The 19,585-nt window shown below is 41.9% G+C and overlaps 1 protein-coding gene across 1 annotated transcript in view; it reads right to left on the bottom strand.

The window, feature by feature from the left end:
- The window catches only part of EXOC4 (exocyst complex component 4), a 542,063-nt gene that overhangs the window by 101,347 nt on the left and 421,131 nt on the right, over nucleotides 1-19,585 (bottom strand). Inside the window, exon 12 of the mRNA XM_067534924.1 lies at nucleotides 5,735-5,871. Within this exon, the coding sequence (XP_067391025.1) occupies nucleotides 5,735-5,871 (137 nt within the window). The remainder of the gene's footprint in view (nucleotides 1-5,734; nucleotides 5,872-19,585) is intronic.

The raw sequence follows: 19,585 nt of genomic DNA, 5'->3' as shown, positions 1-19,585 counted from the left end.
TCCGATTAAATTTATTATTAAAATATTAAGATTAGACATTTGAGATAGAATAGGCAAATGAGGTCATTTCCGTCCATTTCCCTGCTAATGCAAGAAGACTGTTCCCTATGCTATATTAGCCAGTGCTTTGTCCAGTCCAAATTTAAATGACTAAAGCAATGGAGCTACTACTACTCCCCTAGAAGTCTATTTCGCAGTTGAACAAATCTAACTCCTGGGGGGAGGGAGAGGGGGGGCGCGGAACCTCAGTTACATCTCTTGTAACAGCCTCAATTTCTCACTGCTCATACTGTTCACACTCCTTAATTATTTATAGACTACCCTTTCAGATGCCTAGGATTAAATGCAGTCTACGGGAGCATTCTCACCAGCACTGTACAGGGAAGGACACAGTTACCTGTCTGCTTTACGATGCGAGGCATCTGCTGCCCAAAAGCAGATTGGCTTTTTTTTGTTTTGTCGCTGCTATATTGAACTGCAAAGCTCAGATCCAATTTGTTGTCTGTCCATTCTTTTGTAGCACCATGGCTGTTCAAGTCTTTCTCCTATTGTTCTTGTTTATTTGGCTTGAGAGGCATTAGTTTGTATCCTTCACTTTTGCCTTATGTCCTGTTCATGGGGCCATATACAACTAGTGCTTTAAACAGAACTCTCCACGGAAATACTTAATGGCATGAGATAGTTCCATATTTCTACACTAAATAGGTCCCTTTGTATTTTTTTTTCCAGTCTCTATTGTGTGCACACCACCTCCTGATTTTATTGACATGCTGTTTTTACTCCACTTACTCGCTCATTAGCGGAGGTGTTAAATAGGATGAGAGTTAGCACTGATCCCTGTGATAACCCACCAGACGCCCAGCCTCTCCCATCAACTGCATGACCCTCAACTATTCCCCTTTGTTTGGTCTTTCATCTGGTTTTCAGGCTACATGGTATCTTCATATCCACGTTGATCTAACTCAGATCTTCAATAACACATCATAAGATGACATGAAAATGCCATGAAAATAGTTAAAGTACCCCCCACCATAAAAACCCCCCATGCAATTACTCCTGCTACAGTAACGGGGCTAATCATTACCACCAGGGCCGTAATCTACTAATTAATTCACAGCTCAATGGGCCACAGACAGAGCCATCTGTGTGGCTGGTTTGTACCTACCTCCCAGGAGGGGGGAAGGAAAATAGGTGTAACTCTTGAACACGTGATGGCACATCATTGAGAAGGGCCCATCTCTCTGTAGCTCAGTGAGTTTTATTCATAAAACATCTGCCAGTGGTAGTAGCCACAGCTTCACACCGTTTCCCCCTTTGAGCAGTTGTGCAGAGTGATTGCTAACGGTCCCTGGACACAGCTGGGGTGCCAAGCCTTTTTATTAGGAAAACAACTGGGAGCCAGAGGGACTGATTGGACTCGGTTGTTTCATGACAAATGCATTCAGGAATGATGTTTGCAGGACCAAGGCAGCAGCTACTCTGACCTGTAGCAATTGGTGATTCGTAACCGTTTCCACGCTGTGATTTGTTCCCGCTGGCGAGAGTTTAGAATCTATTATTAATATGTGCTCACCAGACAAAGACAGGCCCCTTCTCTGAAAAGCTTACACATTGAAACGGACATCCGTACCATACATGCAAAGCAATGGGAGAAAGAAGCAAATAGCCACCATTAAGGATGGAGAGAAGATGTCCACTTGACAGGGGCTTGCCTGGGACTCTGGAGACCTGGGTTTAATTCCCTGCTCAGCTGCAGACTTCTTGCATGACCCTGAGCGAGTCACGCAGGGTATGACCACATCCAACTGGCAGGTGTGACTGCAGTAATATCCAAGCTGTTCTCTTGGTCCTAGCTAGATCAAGCTAGCTTGAGTCACAACAGCAGTGAAGCTGCAGTGGTATGGGTGGCTGCATGGTCTTGACCTGCCCACCTAGAACCTTGGGTACATGGCTTTGCTGCTATTGTTATTTGAGCTAGTTTGATCACAGCTATCTTGGTTACGTCCACATATGCTGCAATCACACCTCCTGGTTGCAGTGTAGACATATCTTAAGTCTCTCTGTGCCTCGGTTCCCCATCTGAGAAATGGGCTCAGCTGCCAGGCTATTCAGGTGGCACAGCAGGAATCAGTCTTTGGAAAAAAATGTTTGTCGTGGATTAGAGGACTCTCTGAGGGATTAAAGGTGAGGGCAGGCTGCCTGCAAGAGTTAAAAAAGGAATCTTCTCAGCTCTAACAGGATCCATCACCATGAAAAGCGAAGGTCAGCTATACAGTTCAAGACACACCAAGGTTTGTTTGTGGCGGCAGAGGAATATGATGAGGGACTAAAAGAGGAAGGGTGATTGGAATCAACAAAAACGTGCAGCAAGGTTGAAGTGTTTAGGTATTTTCCAGTCTCTACAACATCTTGTTGCTCTTTGCTGATATCTCCCAGGCCTGCCACAAGTCTTAGGTTAAGATGATCTGATTCAGCAAGAGACGATACTACTGATCTGGGCATGTCGTTAACACGAGGGGTAGGGGAAACTGGTAAATGTTTTTTAGTAACATGCCACCCCAACTTTTAAAACAACCTTTGCAAATTTCACTCTAAGCCATTTTGCAGTCCCCAATTTTGCTCCCCATGAAACACTTGTGAATGGCTCTTTTTGCATCCAAACATGTGAACTTTCAAAATGCCGTGTATCAGGATGAAAACTGACCTTTGTCAACAGGAACATTTTAAAATTAAGAAACTTTTAATGAACACAGGACTTGCCAGACTGGATCAGAACCAAGGTCCAGCTAGTTTAATGCCCTTTCTCTGACAGTGGCCAGTATGTGATGTTTCAGAGAAAGGTGTAAATACCCATAACAGGCAGAAATGGGATAATCTGTCTCCCACATTAGGTCTCCTCCTGATTGCTAACTGTCAGAGACTGGCTTAAATCCTGAAGCACAAGATTTAACATCCCTGCCAAAGATTGTCATCTTTAATTATGACAACATGGTATTTTCTTGATATCTGTATAAATATTTAGGGCATTTTTAATGCTGTTAGGTTCTTGTCCTCACTGGAAAATTAGAAGAAAACTGAAATGGAAAAGCTTCTGATTTCAAGTTTCTGGCACAATATGAATATCTCATATGGTCTATGACAGTCCCCTCTACCAAACAGTGAGTGTCACTTTCAGGATTTGTGCAACCTTTGTCATGGGGTAGTTGAAAAATGTAGCTCCATTCTTCCAAATCAAAAGCCTCTGGTTAGGAATGGCCATGAATAAGTCCAGTCCAGTTGTCTATACAGTTCAATTCTGGTCTATACCTTCTGTGTCAGAGGAAGGTGTAAGAAATGCTGCAGTGTACAGCTTAGATTCTATACATCCAGAGAAAGTTTCTTCCTAAGCTCCAGTTGTTGGAGGTTGGGTCTTATTTTTGAAACCACCATAAACTTCACTATTAAGCAATGGCTATGAAATGGCTAAAGCTGAAAGGATTCAGGATTTCCTAGATTCCAGACATTGGTTCTTTGAATGTTGTTTCAGATTCAGAGGATTCTGCACTTTCTGGTCACTTGTAGCACAGTACATTCACCCCGTGAATAGAGAGGAGCATATGGGCCATTTGATTTATTTTTCCTATTAGAAACACACATGTACAAAGCCAAGCTACCGGCCACTGTACAAGTCTTCTATTATTTGTCTTTCCAGCTTATAAAGAGCATGTCAAAATGGCATCACAATTTGTATACTAGTTGGTAAGAGTTGCAGTGTTCCTATTTGTGGTTTCAGTGAACTCCAAAGATGGCAGTAGGTCCCTTATACTGTCATTTGCTATCCACCTTCTCTATCATGAACACAAAAACTTCCTTCCCAGAAAGCCCTTTGACTACATCAGTTGAAGATTTAGCCTTAATATTTCCAAATATTACCAATGTTTGAGGGTGTGTCCATTAGGACTAATTGCTGGTTCATCTCGGCCCTTCCCAAAAACCTTGGGGGAAACCATGGTCCACAGGGTAAGACTACACAGAACTTTGATAACATGATAGCTTCCAGCAGAGGGCATCGCAACCTTATGGATTTTGTCATCTCTTTGGACTATCTCAAGCGACACACACATATATGAAAATCAGGGTAGCAGAATTTCTCTTATCCCTGTTATGTTCTTCTGACTCATCTGAACTGTATATAGAGATTTCTATTTCTGTCAGTCATTTGCTAGCAGCAAAACCGGAACACTTCCTGTTTTTCCTCCTGCTGTAATCAAGATACGGTCATCCAAATTAGGGCTGTCCTAATTATTCCTCAGCAGGTGTCAATTCTAGGGATGGTATCAACAACAAAAGATAGATCCTTTATCAAATTCGAACAACAGCTGAAAAGAAACCATGTCCTACTTCCTGATTTCAGTCTGTAAGGTTTCCTATGGAAACAGGCAGCATAAAGGAACATCATTAATTGTGATAAATAATAATAATAAATAATATGTATCTATATCTATAGCCACACACATACACCACAGGCATGTATGTATATAGTTTTAGTAATATTTCCACAGCTAGCCCATTACCAGATGAAACTTTTCTAACTGAATCAGGCAATAAAAAATAATTTCTTAACCTTATTGGTTGAAACATGCAAAGAGTTTTTACTACTTTCCCTGCTACCACCAGCTTCAATTAGCTCTTAAAAGGTACTATATACGGTACTGACATGGCACACGTTACCACAGTACCAGAGCACCTCATAGCTTTTAATGTTTTTATCCTCAACACCCCTGTAAGGCAGGGCAATGCTGTTATCCCCTTTTTACAGACGGGGGAACCAAGGCACGGGGAGACTAAGCCACATGCCTAAGGTCACACAGGAAGTTGGTGGCAGAGCAGGGAATTAAACCAAAGTCTCCTGAGTCCCAGGATAACCATCCTTCATTTCCTGGCCTAGGCACCCACATGGTGGTGCTGTAAACTGTTAGACGTCAGCCCCAGAGGGGGCTGCTCTTTAAAGATGGATGAAGTCGGTTTGGTATGTAAAGCACTTTGGGGTCCTTTGAAGGGAATGGTGCTACAGAAATGTAAAGTATTTTTAATATTAAATAAAATCCTGTATGTATACATATTATGGCTATGAATTTCAAAGCTGTTTAGGGGACTTGGAAGCCCAGATTCCATTAAAATGAATAGGAATTTGGCACTGAAACCAGCTGGCTTTAAAAATCTCAACCTATGTATCTTGAGAACTCATAATATGAAAGGATTCAACTTGTTTTCTCACTGTATGTGGCCAAGTGTGACAAGAGCTGATGTAGTCAGATGGTTATAGAGATTATACATTTTCTACCCTTTTTCATAGAATCATAAAGGATGAGGGTTGGAAGGGACCTCAGGAGATCAGCTAGTCCAACCCCCTGCTCAAAGCAGGATCAACCCCACCTAAATCATCCCAGCCAGGGCTTTGTCAAGCTGCACCTTAAAAACCTCCAAGGAGGGAGATTCTTTCTCTGGCCCAAGTCTCAATCTCCATCTCTCTGATTAAGAACAAGGACATAACTCTTCTGGTTCTACCACCACCTGCATCCATGTTTTGGAAAGTGAGCTCATGGGTGTGAGAAGTCACTGGGTCTCCCCAGCCTCTTGGATGGCTATCATCTCAGATTTCTCTCCCGCCCACCAACCAGCTGACAAGCTTTCCAGGAGCAAATAACTTCCATTCTGTGCATAGGATGGTCTAGTTCTCTGGGCTAGGCCGTACCTGTAGGCAGTAGTGCAGGTTTCCTTGTAGTCCTGGAGTTTCACACACACCATGTTGAGGAACTGATCTGAATAAGCACTCAGGTCATGCATCAAGTTCATGAGGTCCTGTACTGTCTTCTCCACAATTACTGTACTCTGGAAAAGAAAGAAGATGACGATGCTACATTTCCATGCCATCAATGGAAGAGGATGTGGGGGCAGGCAAGAGAACCACAGATCATGGAAATGAGGGTGTGACGATCTGCTGGAGTTCCCAGAGCTGAAGCCACTGGGTTACCCCTCTCAGCCACAGCAAGTGGGAGGTTTGCTGCTGCTAAGTTGTGTGTCTGCTTCCTGATACACCAATTAACTTATCTGTCTTGCCAGCCAGTTCTTCAGGACTCTACCAGTCCGACCTTGCCTAGCAGGTAACAATCAGTGACCCCCAATTTCCAAGTTCGCAGAGACATTCATCTGCAATGCTGAGACCCTTATGAACTTTGCTGCTCCTCTAAAGAGATGGAAAGAGATAATAGCAGCTTATTTATGTTAACTGGAGTTAACAAACATGCTCTCTCACACAAAGCACTCATCTGGTTTATGGTAAAACAAGTTTAACAACAAAATGACACAGATTTAAGTGATATCATAAGGGACAAGGACAGAAATAGTTACAAACAAACAAAAGTAAAAATACACTTGCAAGACTTCCATCTAGCTTAGCAAACTAGAGCCCTTTATTCAAAGATGTTTTTCTCATCACTCTGTCTTCCCACATGGTTGGCTAGAGCTTTAACCAGGGGCTGGTCTACACTAGAGAGTTTTGTCAACGAAAGTCAGCTTTTGTCGACAAAACAGTGGAGGTGTACACAGTCAAATGCTCCTCCCACGATGTAACTCCACTGCTATGCCAACATAATAAAACCACCTCAACGAAAGGTGTAGGCTTAGCATAAACAGGGCGACACAGTGTTATTATAGACACTATGTTTCCTTACATCGGTAGTTATCTGTCATTAAATTGACAAGAAAACCAGCTGGGAAAGCCCCTGGTGACTGGACCCCGGCTCCCAGCAGGGAGGGGAGCAGCCCTGGTGGCGTCTCTGCTCTTAGCCAGGAGCTGGGCAGCCTTGTCAATTTCATGACTGAGAAGCTGGGGCAGCTGAACCCCACTCCCCAGGGACAAGAAGCCCTGGGCCGCTTCCTCCTGGGGAGTAGGGAGGGAGGAAGGCCCTGGTGGCATCCGCCAGCTCCCAGGTGGGAAATGGGGTGTGTGTGGAGGGCAGCCTGCCAGGAGCGCGTAAGCCTGTGGGGCTCCCGGCAGAGAGCTGAGAACCCAGTCTCTCAGCTCCCCACGCTGCCCCTCTGTGTTCGGTGGAAGTGCTCCCGGTAAGGACGCACTCCACCAATCCAAGGAGGGTACTGTGGACGTCAGCCACAGCAATAATTACTGTGTTAGGTCGACTTATTTTTTGAGCGCAGAGAAGGCCTAGGACCCAAAAGACAGAGCTCAAAGCACTGGGCTTCTTTTTTCTGGTGAAGGATAATTTAGGGATTCGCTCCCCCTCTCTTTACAGTCCAGTGAACCTTTGAAATGCATCCTTCTAAAATGTATCTCCAGATAAAATTCCTTTCCCTGCTGGTTGTAGATGCCATGCTGCCTGGTGTAGACTCCATGATGGTCCCTCCTCTCCTGGTGATTTTTACAATGCAAATGATCTCCTCCTGCAACCTCCAATACAAATGAATCGCCCACTGAATTTGGCCATGCCTGGTCTGAGGTGTTGGACTCTTTTGTTTGTACGGAGAAAACCTATTTATCAACTCCCCCGGGCATGCCTGATTTAAACACATTTTATTTATACATTTCTGTAAAATTCTCTGTGGTTTAATCATACTTGTATCACACACAAAAATTAAGATCAGTGAGTTATTAGCTTTCCAAAGTTATGATACATGCCACCTTTTGGGTAAATATCATGAGAAGAAAGTGGCATCTGGCACTAAGATAGTTTTAAGGTCAAAATGAGTGAAATGGGTCATGAATTAAATGAGTCTTAAGGTCACCATATGTTAACGAGCATTTCAGTTCCAGAGGTCTGGTTTACATCGGATTGGGTTGATACTGGTCCCAATTAAACATCATCCAAAGACTGGTCAGTGAGTTGGCTGAATCAAACGAAATGAGGGTGCAAATTCCAATTGTTAGCAGGCAAGTGACTACACCATAAAAACTGCCGTCAAAATTGGTGCTCACTGGTAGCATTCAGAATTCACACGGACTTTTCATGCTTTGTTTTTGAAGTGAGACACAAGTGAAAGTTTGGGACCAAGCACATCCTTAACTTTCAATTTCCTGAATGTCGTCAATCTGCATGGTAGGTCCAACCCTACAGCAGAAACTTGATGACTCCCGTCCATGACTTGGATTACTGAACACAGTGGATTACTGAGTGATGTAAAATGGCCTGAGAAGAGGAAAAGCAGGGCTTTATAAAATGCTGGTGCATTGGTCTAATTGTCATGTTTGAAATATCTAGGTTTTTTAGAGCCAGAGGCCTGAATCCTGGCAGTGATACTCAGCCATTAATCTTTCCAAGGCTGATAAACTGACTACCATACATTTTAATGGACAAGATCAAACCTCCGGGGCCTAGTTTTCAGAGGTGCCAAGTACCTGCAGCTTCCACTGACTTCAGCTGGAGTTGCAGATGCTCACCAAGTCTGACCATTAGATTTTGATGTGGCAGATCCCACAGCACTTTTAAGGTTAGGGCTTTGGACCACTGTTTTTGTCCCCAAATTCTCCGACCTACTACTGTACAAATTGCTGAATGCTGGTGGACAGCCGCCTTCCACCCCAGATATGGCTAGGTTCTGCTGGTGGATCACCTTGGGATCCTTTTGATATGACAGGTGCGATATTCAAGTAATATGAACCACAAAAGGGCATATTTTACTGGTTTAAAAATGCTGTTTCATATCCTGAAACAGCCTGACAGGAGCAGGGGGCACTTTATATCTAATAAAATATCTGAGGTTTGTAGAGCCACTGCAAATTATGGGATTTGAAAGTTACCTCAAGGTGACTCAGTGAGATTTTCCTGCATTTGTAACACAGTCTTGTGGATTTAATTTCCTTGTTTACAAACAATATTGATGGAATGTTACAAAAATCTTGCAATATACGAAATGAGTTCAAAATAGGAAAGGTGGGAGCCTGAAGGATTATTTCTGAGCGATGGACATAAGCAGAGAAAGAGACAAAGAGGCTGAAGCATTTGCCAAACCTTGTTCGGTAGTAGAGATATTGGGCTAAATTCATTCCTGGGGTAACTCCACTGACTTCACCAGTTACATTTGGAATGAATTTAGAATTCAGTCTTTTGTTTACAGAGCAAAATCTCATTGAAGCCCAGATCACAGTCTCTGAAATATCCCCACAAGACCAACTTCCTTTTCTACATCGATTTTCAGATGAAGGAACTGCAACGTTACCCTGCTCCATAATCCTGTTCCTCCATATTTACCTCTGAGTGACAGGAATTGATTCTGCTTTGCTGCTTGCCCGTGATCTGACAAAAAGAGCCAGAAAACCTCACTTTCATTCAGTTCCTCGGTTATTCCTTAAGCTGCACAACATCATCTTTAAATGGGTCTTGGCCATTCAGCGTGCTCTGTGGCATGTGCTTGGCTACCAATCTACTAGGATTACACCATCATTTCATCTTCTCGTATACCCAAGGCGAGTTTTTTAAACAAACCATACGAATGGGGCAATTTCTAATATAACTGGTTATATTTCAACATTAGAGGTGACCAAACAAAAATATACCATTTTCCAGGCATTCTTTTTATGTCACCTCTGATAGCAATTATGATGATTATTTATACTATAATAGCTATTAGAAACAGCAACCAGAGAGGGGCCCTGTTGTGCTAAGTGCTATACAGACAAATAGCTAAAAACAGAACCTGTCCCAAAGAGTTTACAATCTGAAAGACAAATTGTAGTGGAGGGTGTGGGGGTAAAATAAACAAACAGCTGAAGATAGGCAGGATGGGGTAATAATAAAAAGCAGACATTTTAGCACAGACTAGCTGTTTGCACAATTGATAGTCAGTCAGTAGCATCAGTAATCACAGTAACACCAACTGGTTCTTTGCTTAGTCGTCACTTATCTTAGTTCCAGAATGCCAATTGCTGCAGCTTCCAGGAGCTGAACACAGTAAAAGGGGATGCATAGAGGTGAATTTAAATAAACCAGCCAAATTTCACTAAAACAGGATTGCCAATCTGCCACCTTTCACATTTTCAAAAAATCAGTTTAGATGCTGATATTACGATGAGGAGTGAAGTATAAAAACTATATACAGTCGATTATACAGATCAAATCAATTAGATTAGATATATTAAATGCAGAATTTGCCATACAGCTTCAGTGCAATCCAGCATCTTGCATTTGGCTTTGGTGTATGTCTGATACTTCAGTGACAGGGAAAAAAATAAATACATGTGAGTAATTATCCAATGCTTTACATAAAGGGAAACATTTCTTCTTTTGACCCATATGGCAAAGTGCCAATGACCGAGAGGGTGAGTATGATTACCCTCATTTGAGCACGTATAACTACAAATTTTATTATAGTTAATAAAATGACCCAGCCCTCTTTGAAAAAACAGCTACAACATTAAACTGTGTACCAGATTCTTTGCTGGTGTAAACTGGTGCAGCTCCACTGACACTGATGGACCTGTGCCCATTTACACCACCTCAGGAGCTATCCTTCTGCACCTCCTCCATAGGCTGATCACACATCACGTGAAGAAGGATTTTCTCTGTGTTTGATTTACACTGACCTGTTTGCTTCATGAAACATCCCTATATTCTCTCACTATTAAACATAAAACAATTTCCAAACAAAAATGTGTGTATTGAAAAGAGAGCTAACACTGGTTCTCAATAGTTTCCCACACCTGACTGCTCCCCTCCATCAACACTGAAAACACGGTTACGTTTTAAAATACAGAATATGGCAGGAACTGAGTCTTTTGTCTCTCCAGATGCCCTCTGCTACTCACCCTGATTTTAATAAAATGGATACATTACCATATGAAAAAAGACTGCACTGGATATATAGTGGCTATTTTTTCTGTAAAAACAAGGAGAGTCCTGTAGCATCTTAAAGACTAACAAATTTCTGTGGGCATAAGCTTAGATGTAGCATAGATGTAAGCTTAGATGTAGCATAAGCATAGATGAATCTGACGAAATGGGTTGCAGCCCACGAAAGCTTATGCCCACAGAAATTTGTTAGTCTTTAAGGTGCTACAGAACTCTCATTTTTGCTGTATACAGAGTAACACGGCTACCCCTTTGGTATTTTTTCCTGTAACTTTTTAACCTTCGGTGGATGAACCCTAACAAATATGCATTTGTCATTAGGGTTACTGTACATTAGAATGCATTAGTCCATATTAATACAGCTCGATTTGTTAGCTGGGACTGCACAAGATCTTCTATAACTCTATGGGAGAAAATGAAAGGCAACATACATACCATCACAGAGTTACAGTTTGGTTGCTGCTAACCCATCGGGTTTTGTTAACATTAAATGGCAACGATCCAAACGTCATTTTATGGCAAGACACTTCAATGAAGCCTTTTAATAGCACACAAACAAGGAAATCATGCATGGACCAATATTAATCTCCCACCTGGAACCCCGGTATGGTGCTGAATTTTAACATCATGCTGCAGGTATAATGCATTACTCTTATGGCACATTAAGGAGAAGGCTTTGAAAGAAACTTAAGACTAACAAAAAGAGAAAGGGCTTGGGTGCATATGCTGGTTTATTTCTGCAGGATCATTCATGAGAGCTAGTCTGTTATTGTGGGGTCAACTGTAAGCATTGTTTGCACTAGTTTGTCACTGCAGATTTAACCATGAGTGCCAGGCCTGATACATTAGCTTGTTGCTGCAGCTTCACTCATGAGGACAAGGATGCATACACAGTGCTTGTATGATTGTCCAGCGTTACTTAACTTTGCTGAGCACACACACTCCCAACGACGTTATATACCCTTCTAAAAATACTCCTGTATTCTACAGCGATGATCCAGCGATGCTAATGCAACATTATTGGAAGATGTAGTGGTTTCAATTATTTACCACAGAATATTATGTTTTATAATACAATATTGTTTAATAAGGGTGTACGGAAAAATTGCAATAGACAAAAAAAAATAGGTCAAAACATTGGGTCCCCAAACCTCCTATCATCTTTAGATTTTAGATCTGTAATGATATTTTATGTAAATTTTGGGCAGGGAAATATCAGAATAATCTCTGCCCTGAATATATTTCACAGAAGCTGGGACCTCTTTATAGTTTATGGCTGGTAACATCCCCTCAGACACTCATTCATTTACAAATTCTTGGTTTTCTTTCCTTACAGCTGGTAGATAGAAGAAAAACACAAAAAACAAACCAGGGACACACAAGTCTTGCCATCACAGGCAATATGTTCTCCAAAACGCAGCAGACAGGACGAAAGGGACTTTGGCATTCTAAGGGTTGCTCATAATTAGTAAATTATTGCCCATCATTTATAAAGCACCTCAAGATGTCTTGGCAGGAGAAGGTGCCAGATGAGTGAAGCCTATTCCTGCTGCAAGGAAAACAAACATCTCATTTTTAAGCAAGATTACAGCTGAAAGGCAGAGGTTTTTAAGGTGTTATGCAGAGCGAGGCTGCAATTAAAGGCACAGTAGGACAGATTAAAAGGTTTTCAATCCTTTAGTCATTTCTCACACTATTGATCCACGGCTGAGGATTTCTGGTGTATTTCAAAGCCCCAGCAGATTAAAGGTTAAATTCCACAGAAATTGGCATCTTGACGTATAGCGTTTCCTTATTGATGTATTTTTTTGTTTTTTAATTACATCTTCTCAGCTGCCCTCTTTGGTGCCCAAGAGCTGTTAAATTCACAACATCAGGCTTTAAAAAACATTATTCATTCTTCTTCACAGCATTGACAGGGTCTGTTCAGCAGGGGGCTCCAGTGACCCATGATGGGGCACTATTCATTAGGGAGGAGCTGCAAACATATAAATCAACATGTCAGAGGAGGAAGCCCAGGCCTGACCCAGCAGGAATGCATGCTACAAACAGATTTGTTCCGCTCAATGCAGCCTCACCTGTCTTCAGCAGCATACACCATGTAATAATCAATTATGCTGACAAGCTTCCCTACAAATCGGTGCAGCTTCAGTTACTCATGGGCCTCCGAGATGAAAGGCAGAGAAGGAGCCCTGGTCAAAGGACAGCAGGAAGGAGGAGTAAGCTCCCTTATGAGGTGGCAACATCTTGGTAGTTAAAACCTATCAGATCAGTGACTCCATTCACCCCTGCCAGGGCAGGCTGGATTGTCTCCCAATGGAAGATAAAGATATCAGACTGATTCTACATTTAATTCAAGAGGAATACGAATAAGGTAACCAGATAGCAAGTGTGAAAAACCTGGACACCTCTAATTTTTGGGAGTGGGTGGAGTATATTTGCATATATAAGACAAATCCCCTAAAATCGGGACATCTGGTCACCCTACGTATGAAAAGCCACGAATCTGAACTTCCTTAATGATCCCAGGTGTTTTGATCTAGGGTGTTGATTCGGGGCTATACAGCAAGAGGGACTATCGTTGAAGTCTGATTCTGGGTCTAGATCTGTCTGAACACTAGCAAAGTTGGGGCTATTTTGAATCACAGGGTTTTGGTTTAGGCCCAACTCTAAACTAGATCTTAGCCAAATGGGCAAGACAGCTGCAGCTAGACAAAACTATAATCACACATGCAAAGTTTCCTCTCTTCAGCAAGGCTGTAGGATGTGAACAGTCGGCAAAGATCTTTTTCGGCTTTCTGTCCTACAGCCAAACGTATCCATCCTTCATTCCCCTCTGGACCCGTTCTCCATATTGCAGTACTGGCTCTTTCCATATTGTCTCAAAATCTCTTCTAGGGTAACTGCCAAATCACTGCACCCATGGTGCCAACTGCAAGCATTTTAAGTGGCAGAGCAGGCTTACATGAAAAGCTTTTATACAGTCCCAGGGCATATGGGACATTGTTTGTTTTGTTTGTTGTCTTTTAAACAGAGAATCTCTGCTCAGCCGGGCCAAAGCTCGCCTGCTTCCAGGATGCAAGCTGCTTACTCCGCTTGAAAACAGAAAGCTTATTGGCTGCTCAACATTTTCATCATTGTAGCAAAAGTACGAAGAGGGTGCAGAGCGCGATGTAGACTGTCGGCGCTTGATTCACTACGGCCTTACTGCCACACCAGACTAGTGTAACTCCACTGACTTCACAATGGTGTTACAACAGCACAGAACTGGAGTAATGGAGAGATGAATCAAGTTCTTGATATTATTATTATTAGATATTGGCCTCAGCCAAACATTTCAGACTGGAAACAAGACATGCACTTCCCAAAGGTTCAGGGGTGTTCTGATCTGGGATTTTGGGTTCAAATCATTTTAGAATATAATAGTAATAATACCTGGTTCTTACAGAGCGCTTTTCATCAGCAGATTTCAAAGCGCCTCACAATCTTTAATATATTTACCCCTACAATAGCCGTATGTGGTAGGGAAGTATTATTTTTATCATACCCATTTTACAGACAGGAAACTGAGGCACAGAGAGGCTAAATCCCAAATCTCACAAAAGTCTGTGGTGGAGCAGGAAAATTAACACTGGTCTCCCACGTCTTAATTGGTGCCCTAGCCACCCAGCTATTCTTTCCAATAGCAAAGATCCATTCTGGATATGAATTTCCTCAGAATTCAAGAGTGTTTAGATTTTGGTTCAAGTCCATTTTTTTTAAAGTAACCTTTTATTTTACTACTAGTAATAAAGCTCTGCATGATCATTAAGAAGGGAAACTTCGAATTCTTCCGGTTTTCCTTTCAGTTGATACCTACAGATAACTTTACCACGTGTACAGCAAGAACGATGGATTGGAAAAGGGCATTCTCCATCCTGTCGAGTGTACTCTGGGCAGAAGATATAAATACAGCACTCTCCTATGCTTTCTATGCGACAGATTCAACCCCAAATATTCACAACCCACCCAGCAGTACTCTTTTTAAATGATCACGGATGTCTTCACAAGATACAGAATTTCTGTTCTTCCTCTCTGAGTTATTCTGCCCCACCCCCCTTTTTCCCCTGAGTCCCTTGCTTAACGTATTATGACTTTACAGACACTGACAGGGTTTCAATAGCAGTGTGAGCCTAGCCAAAAATGCACCTTAGGCATACAGCTCTGCATCCAATCGGAAACAGTAAGCTGTGTCTGTCTAACCTCCTCCCCGCCCCAACCCAGGCTCTGCCACCTGGGATCTAGAAACCCGCTGTTATCTGACCTGTGATGCTCTACAATGTCAGGCTGCCACTTGCAATTTGGATACTCTGTTGTCAATTAATAACAGTTTGTTATTCAGCAGCTGGGTGAAGCATAGTGTCCGTCCCCCCCATCCCCCCGGCACATGATTAGGTTTTCTGGTGAGGGAGGCAGTCACAGAAAACGGTCAAGCTGCTAAAAATCTGGACAGGCTCTTGTGATCCAATAAATATCGAGTGCTTCCAGGGCCTTGCACAGTGAACTGAGGATTTTCTCCAGACCTGCTAGAGATCTGTCTGTAAACACCTCCACTCCCTTTGCTGAAGTTCCAACACTCTAACCAATGCCACATAACTCTATTCAATTATTACATTCACTTGGCGGGGAACAATATGGTTAAGAGTTACTGCTAATGGTTGAGGGGGGGAGATTTTCCCAGGCATAAAGGAAAAATTAAAAATTAACAGGAGTTGAGTACCATAACTCCCCTTTGTGTCTTTGAAAAGGTCTCCCCAATGAACAGGACACAGCAAGTCCAAATGGACAGGACACTGGACTGTGGTTCATCAGACCTTGGTTCTATTCCCAGCTCTGTCACTGACCTACTGTGTGAACCTGGGCAAGTTACTTAATCCTTCTGTGCCTCCATTTCTCAATCTGGAAAATGGGGATAACAGTGCAGAATCATCTTTGTAAAGCACTGTGAGATCCTCCAGCTGAAACATGCTGGTTCTGATTTGTCGGACTGACTCATTAGGGGTTACCTCAGAGTGAGCAGCGTGCTACACAGAGTCTCTTGCAGTGGTGCACTTTTACGTTATGTCAGGGCCTATAAACAGGCACCCTTTTTGGTGTGTATAAATTTAAATACATAGTTATATTAATATGTAAGTGCAAGGGATTATTCTTTTATGGCAGCAAATTCTCACTTTAATCTCCCTAGGTAGCCCCTTACTTCACAGTCAGATTGAAACCAATGGGACTATTCAAAAGGTAAGAGATTATCTACACAGCAATTGGGAGGGGTGACAGCAGCACACGCACAGAGCCACCTGAGCTAGTGACCATGCTGCTGAGGCTTCGTGACTATTTTTATCGAATTAGCGATCAAGCCTAGCATGGGCATGTCCTCCTGTGCTTCAATCACACCCCCCACTGCAGTGTAGACGTACCCTGCTGTGCGTAAGGACTGTAGAATACGGCTCATTATTATAGTTATCATCTGGTTTCTGTTACAACTGCTTGCTCTCCACATGCTCATAACTCCTTGAAAAAATCTCCTTTTTGGCGAAAAGTCTGTGCGTCTGGTTGCACCCTACAGGAGACGGAACAAAATCCATTCATCTTTTTGTGGGCCCCACCTCCTCTTAATTAGATCAGAATGGAAAATAACATCTTTTCCCACCAAGGAAAGCGTCCCACTTTGCTGATCCACAACTCAAAAATAGTTGAACTCCGATCAAAAATATAAGGTCAGATATAGGTCAGATATAGCCACTTTTACGTCTGTCTGTCTGCCTGCTGTGGTATTGTCTTCATATTGGCTTTATCCTGCAAAGGGCTGAGCACTCGGCTCCCCATTGAAGTCAGTGGAAGATAAGGATGCTCTACACTTCTCAGCTCTTCTAAAACTGAGCCCCATGTTTAACATAAGAACAGCCATGCTGGGTCAGACCAATGGATCATCTAGCCCAGTGTCCTGTCTTTTGACTGTGGCCAGTATCAGATGCTCCAGAAAAGAATGAAAAGAAAATAGAAACCAGCAAGGAATCCATCCTGTCGTCCATTCCCAGCCTCTGGGCAGTTGGAAGTTTAGGAACACCCAGAGCATGGGGTTATGTCCCTGACCATCCCTGGCTAATAGCCATTGATGGACCTATCCTCCATGAACTTATCTCATTTTATTTTTTAAGCCAGTTATACTTTTGGCCTTCACAACATCCCCAGCAATAGGTTCCACAGGTTGGCTGTGTACTGTGTGAAGAGGTATTTCCTTTTGTTTGTTTTAAACCTGCTGCCTATTAATTTCATTGGGTGACCCCTGGTTCGCATGCTATGCGAAGACGTAAATAACGCTTCCCTATTCATTTTCTCCATACCACAGATGTTGTTATAGACTTCTAACATATCCCCTCTTAGTCGTCTTTTTCTAAACTGAATAGATCCAATCTTTTTAATCTTTTCTCATATGGAAGCTGTTCCATACACAATCAGTTTTTGTTGTTTTTCTCTGTAATTTTTCCAATTCTAATCTATCACTTTTGGAGATGGGGTGACCAGAACTGCGCACAGTATTCAAGGGGTGAGAGAACAATGGATTTATATAGTGGCCTTGTGATACTTTGTCTTATTATTGATCCCTTTCCTAGTGGTTCCTAGCTTTCTGTTAGCTTTTTTGACTGCCACTGCACACTGAGCAGATGTTTAGAGAACTATCTGCAATGCCTCCAAGATCTCCTTCTTGAGTGGTAACAGCTAATACAGACCTCATCATTTTGTATGTATAGTTGGGATTATGTTTTCCAATATGCATTACTTTGTATTTATCGACATAGAATTTCATCTGCCATTTTGTTGCTCAGTCACACAGTTTTGTGAGATCACTTTGTAACTCTTTGCAGTCAGCTTTGGACTTAACTATCTTGAGTAATTTTGTATTATCTGCAAATTTTGTCACTTCACAGTTTACCCCTTTTTCCAGAATATTTATGAATATGTGGAATATCACTGATCACAGTAACAGATCCTTGGGGGATTCTGCTATTTATCACTCTCCATTTTGAAAACTGACTATTTATTCCTACTCTTGGTTTCCTATCTTTTAACCATTACTGATCCATGAGAAGACCTTCCCTATTATCCCATGACTTCTTACTTTGCCTAAGAGCCTTTGGTGAGGGACCTTGCCAAAGACTTTCTGAAAGTCCAAGTACATGAGAGCCACTGGATCACTTTGTCCACGTGCTTGTTGATCCCCGCAAAGAATTCTAATAGATGGGTGAGGTATGATTTCTCTTTACAAAAGCTGTGTTGATTCTTCTCCAACATAGCGTTTTTATCCATGTGTCTGATAATTCCAATCTTTACTATAGTTTCAACCAATTTTCCTGGTACTGTAGTTAGGCTTGGCTTACTGGCCTGTAATTGCCAGGATTGCCTCAGGAGCCTTTTTAAAAAATCAGCATTACATTAGCTATCCTCCAGTCATCTGGTACAGAGGCTGATTTAAGGAATAGGCTTTATACTGCAGTTAGTAATTCTGCAATTTCACATTTGAGTTCTTTCAGAACTCTTAGGTGAATATTATATACTCCTGGTAACTTATTATTGCTTAATTTATCAATTTTTTCCAAAACCTCTTCTAATGACACCTGAATCTGGGACGGTTCCTCATGTTTGTCACCTAAAAAAATGTCTCAAGTGTGGGACTCTCCCTCACATCCCCTGCAGAGAAGACCCATGCAAAGAATTCATTTAGCTTCCCTGCAACAGCCTTGTCTTCCTTGAGTTCTCCTTTAGCACCTCAGTTGTCCACTGACTGTCCAAAAAGCCCCAATGACTGTTTGGCAAGCTTCCTGCTTCTGATGTACTTAAAACATTTTTTGCTATTAGTTTTTGAGTCTTTTATAGATGCTCTTCAAATTCTTTTTTGGCCTGCCCATTTATATTTTTACACTTGACTTGCCAGAGTTTATGCTCTTTTTTCCTCAGTAGGATTTTTAAAGGATGCCTTTTTGCCACTAATCACCTCTTCCACTCTGCTATTTAGCCATGGTGGCATTTCTTTGGTCCTCTTATTTTATTTATTTCTTTATTTTTATTTGGGAATAAACATTTAATGTGAGCCTCTATTATGGTATTTTTCAAGTTTCCATGCAGCTAGTAGGCATTTCACTCTTGTGACTGTTTCTTTTAACTTCTGCGTAACTAGCTTCTTTATTTTTGTGTGGTTCCCTTTTTGGAAGGTAAATGCTACTATGATGGATTTCTTTGTTATTTCCCCCCTACAAAGATGTTAAATTTAATTATATTATGGTCACTATTACTGAGTGGTTCAGCTACATTTGCCTCTTGGACCAGATCCTTTGCGCCACTTAGGACTAAATCAAGAACTGCCTCTTTCCTTGTGGGTTCCACTACTAGCTGCTCCAAGAAGTCATTAGTGGTGTCTAGAAATTTTATTTCTGCATCCTGTCCGGAGGTGATATGCCCAATCAATATGGGGATAGTTGAAATCTCCCATTATTATTGAGTTTTTTATTTTTGTAGTCTCTCTAATTTCTCTGAGCATTTCAGTCACTGTCACCATCCTGGTCAGGTATTATATTCCTATTGCTATATTATTAATTAAGCATGGAATTTCTATCCATAGAGATTCTATAGTTTGGTTTGATTCATTTCAGATTTTTACTATATTTGACTTTGCTTTCTTTTACATACAGTTCCACTCCCACACCAGCGTG

Source organism: Emydura macquarii, unplaced genomic scaffold (genome assembly GCF_026122565.2).
Source record: "Emydura macquarii macquarii isolate MOO-44397 ecotype Brisbane River unplaced genomic scaffold, CSIRO-AGI_Emac_v2 contig_3470, whole genome shotgun sequence".
Taxonomy (NCBI): Eukaryota; Metazoa; Chordata; order Testudines; family Chelidae; genus Emydura; species Emydura macquarii.
The sequence above is the reverse complement of the archived record's forward strand: the minus strand, read 5'-3'. Positions and strand labels throughout refer to the sequence as shown.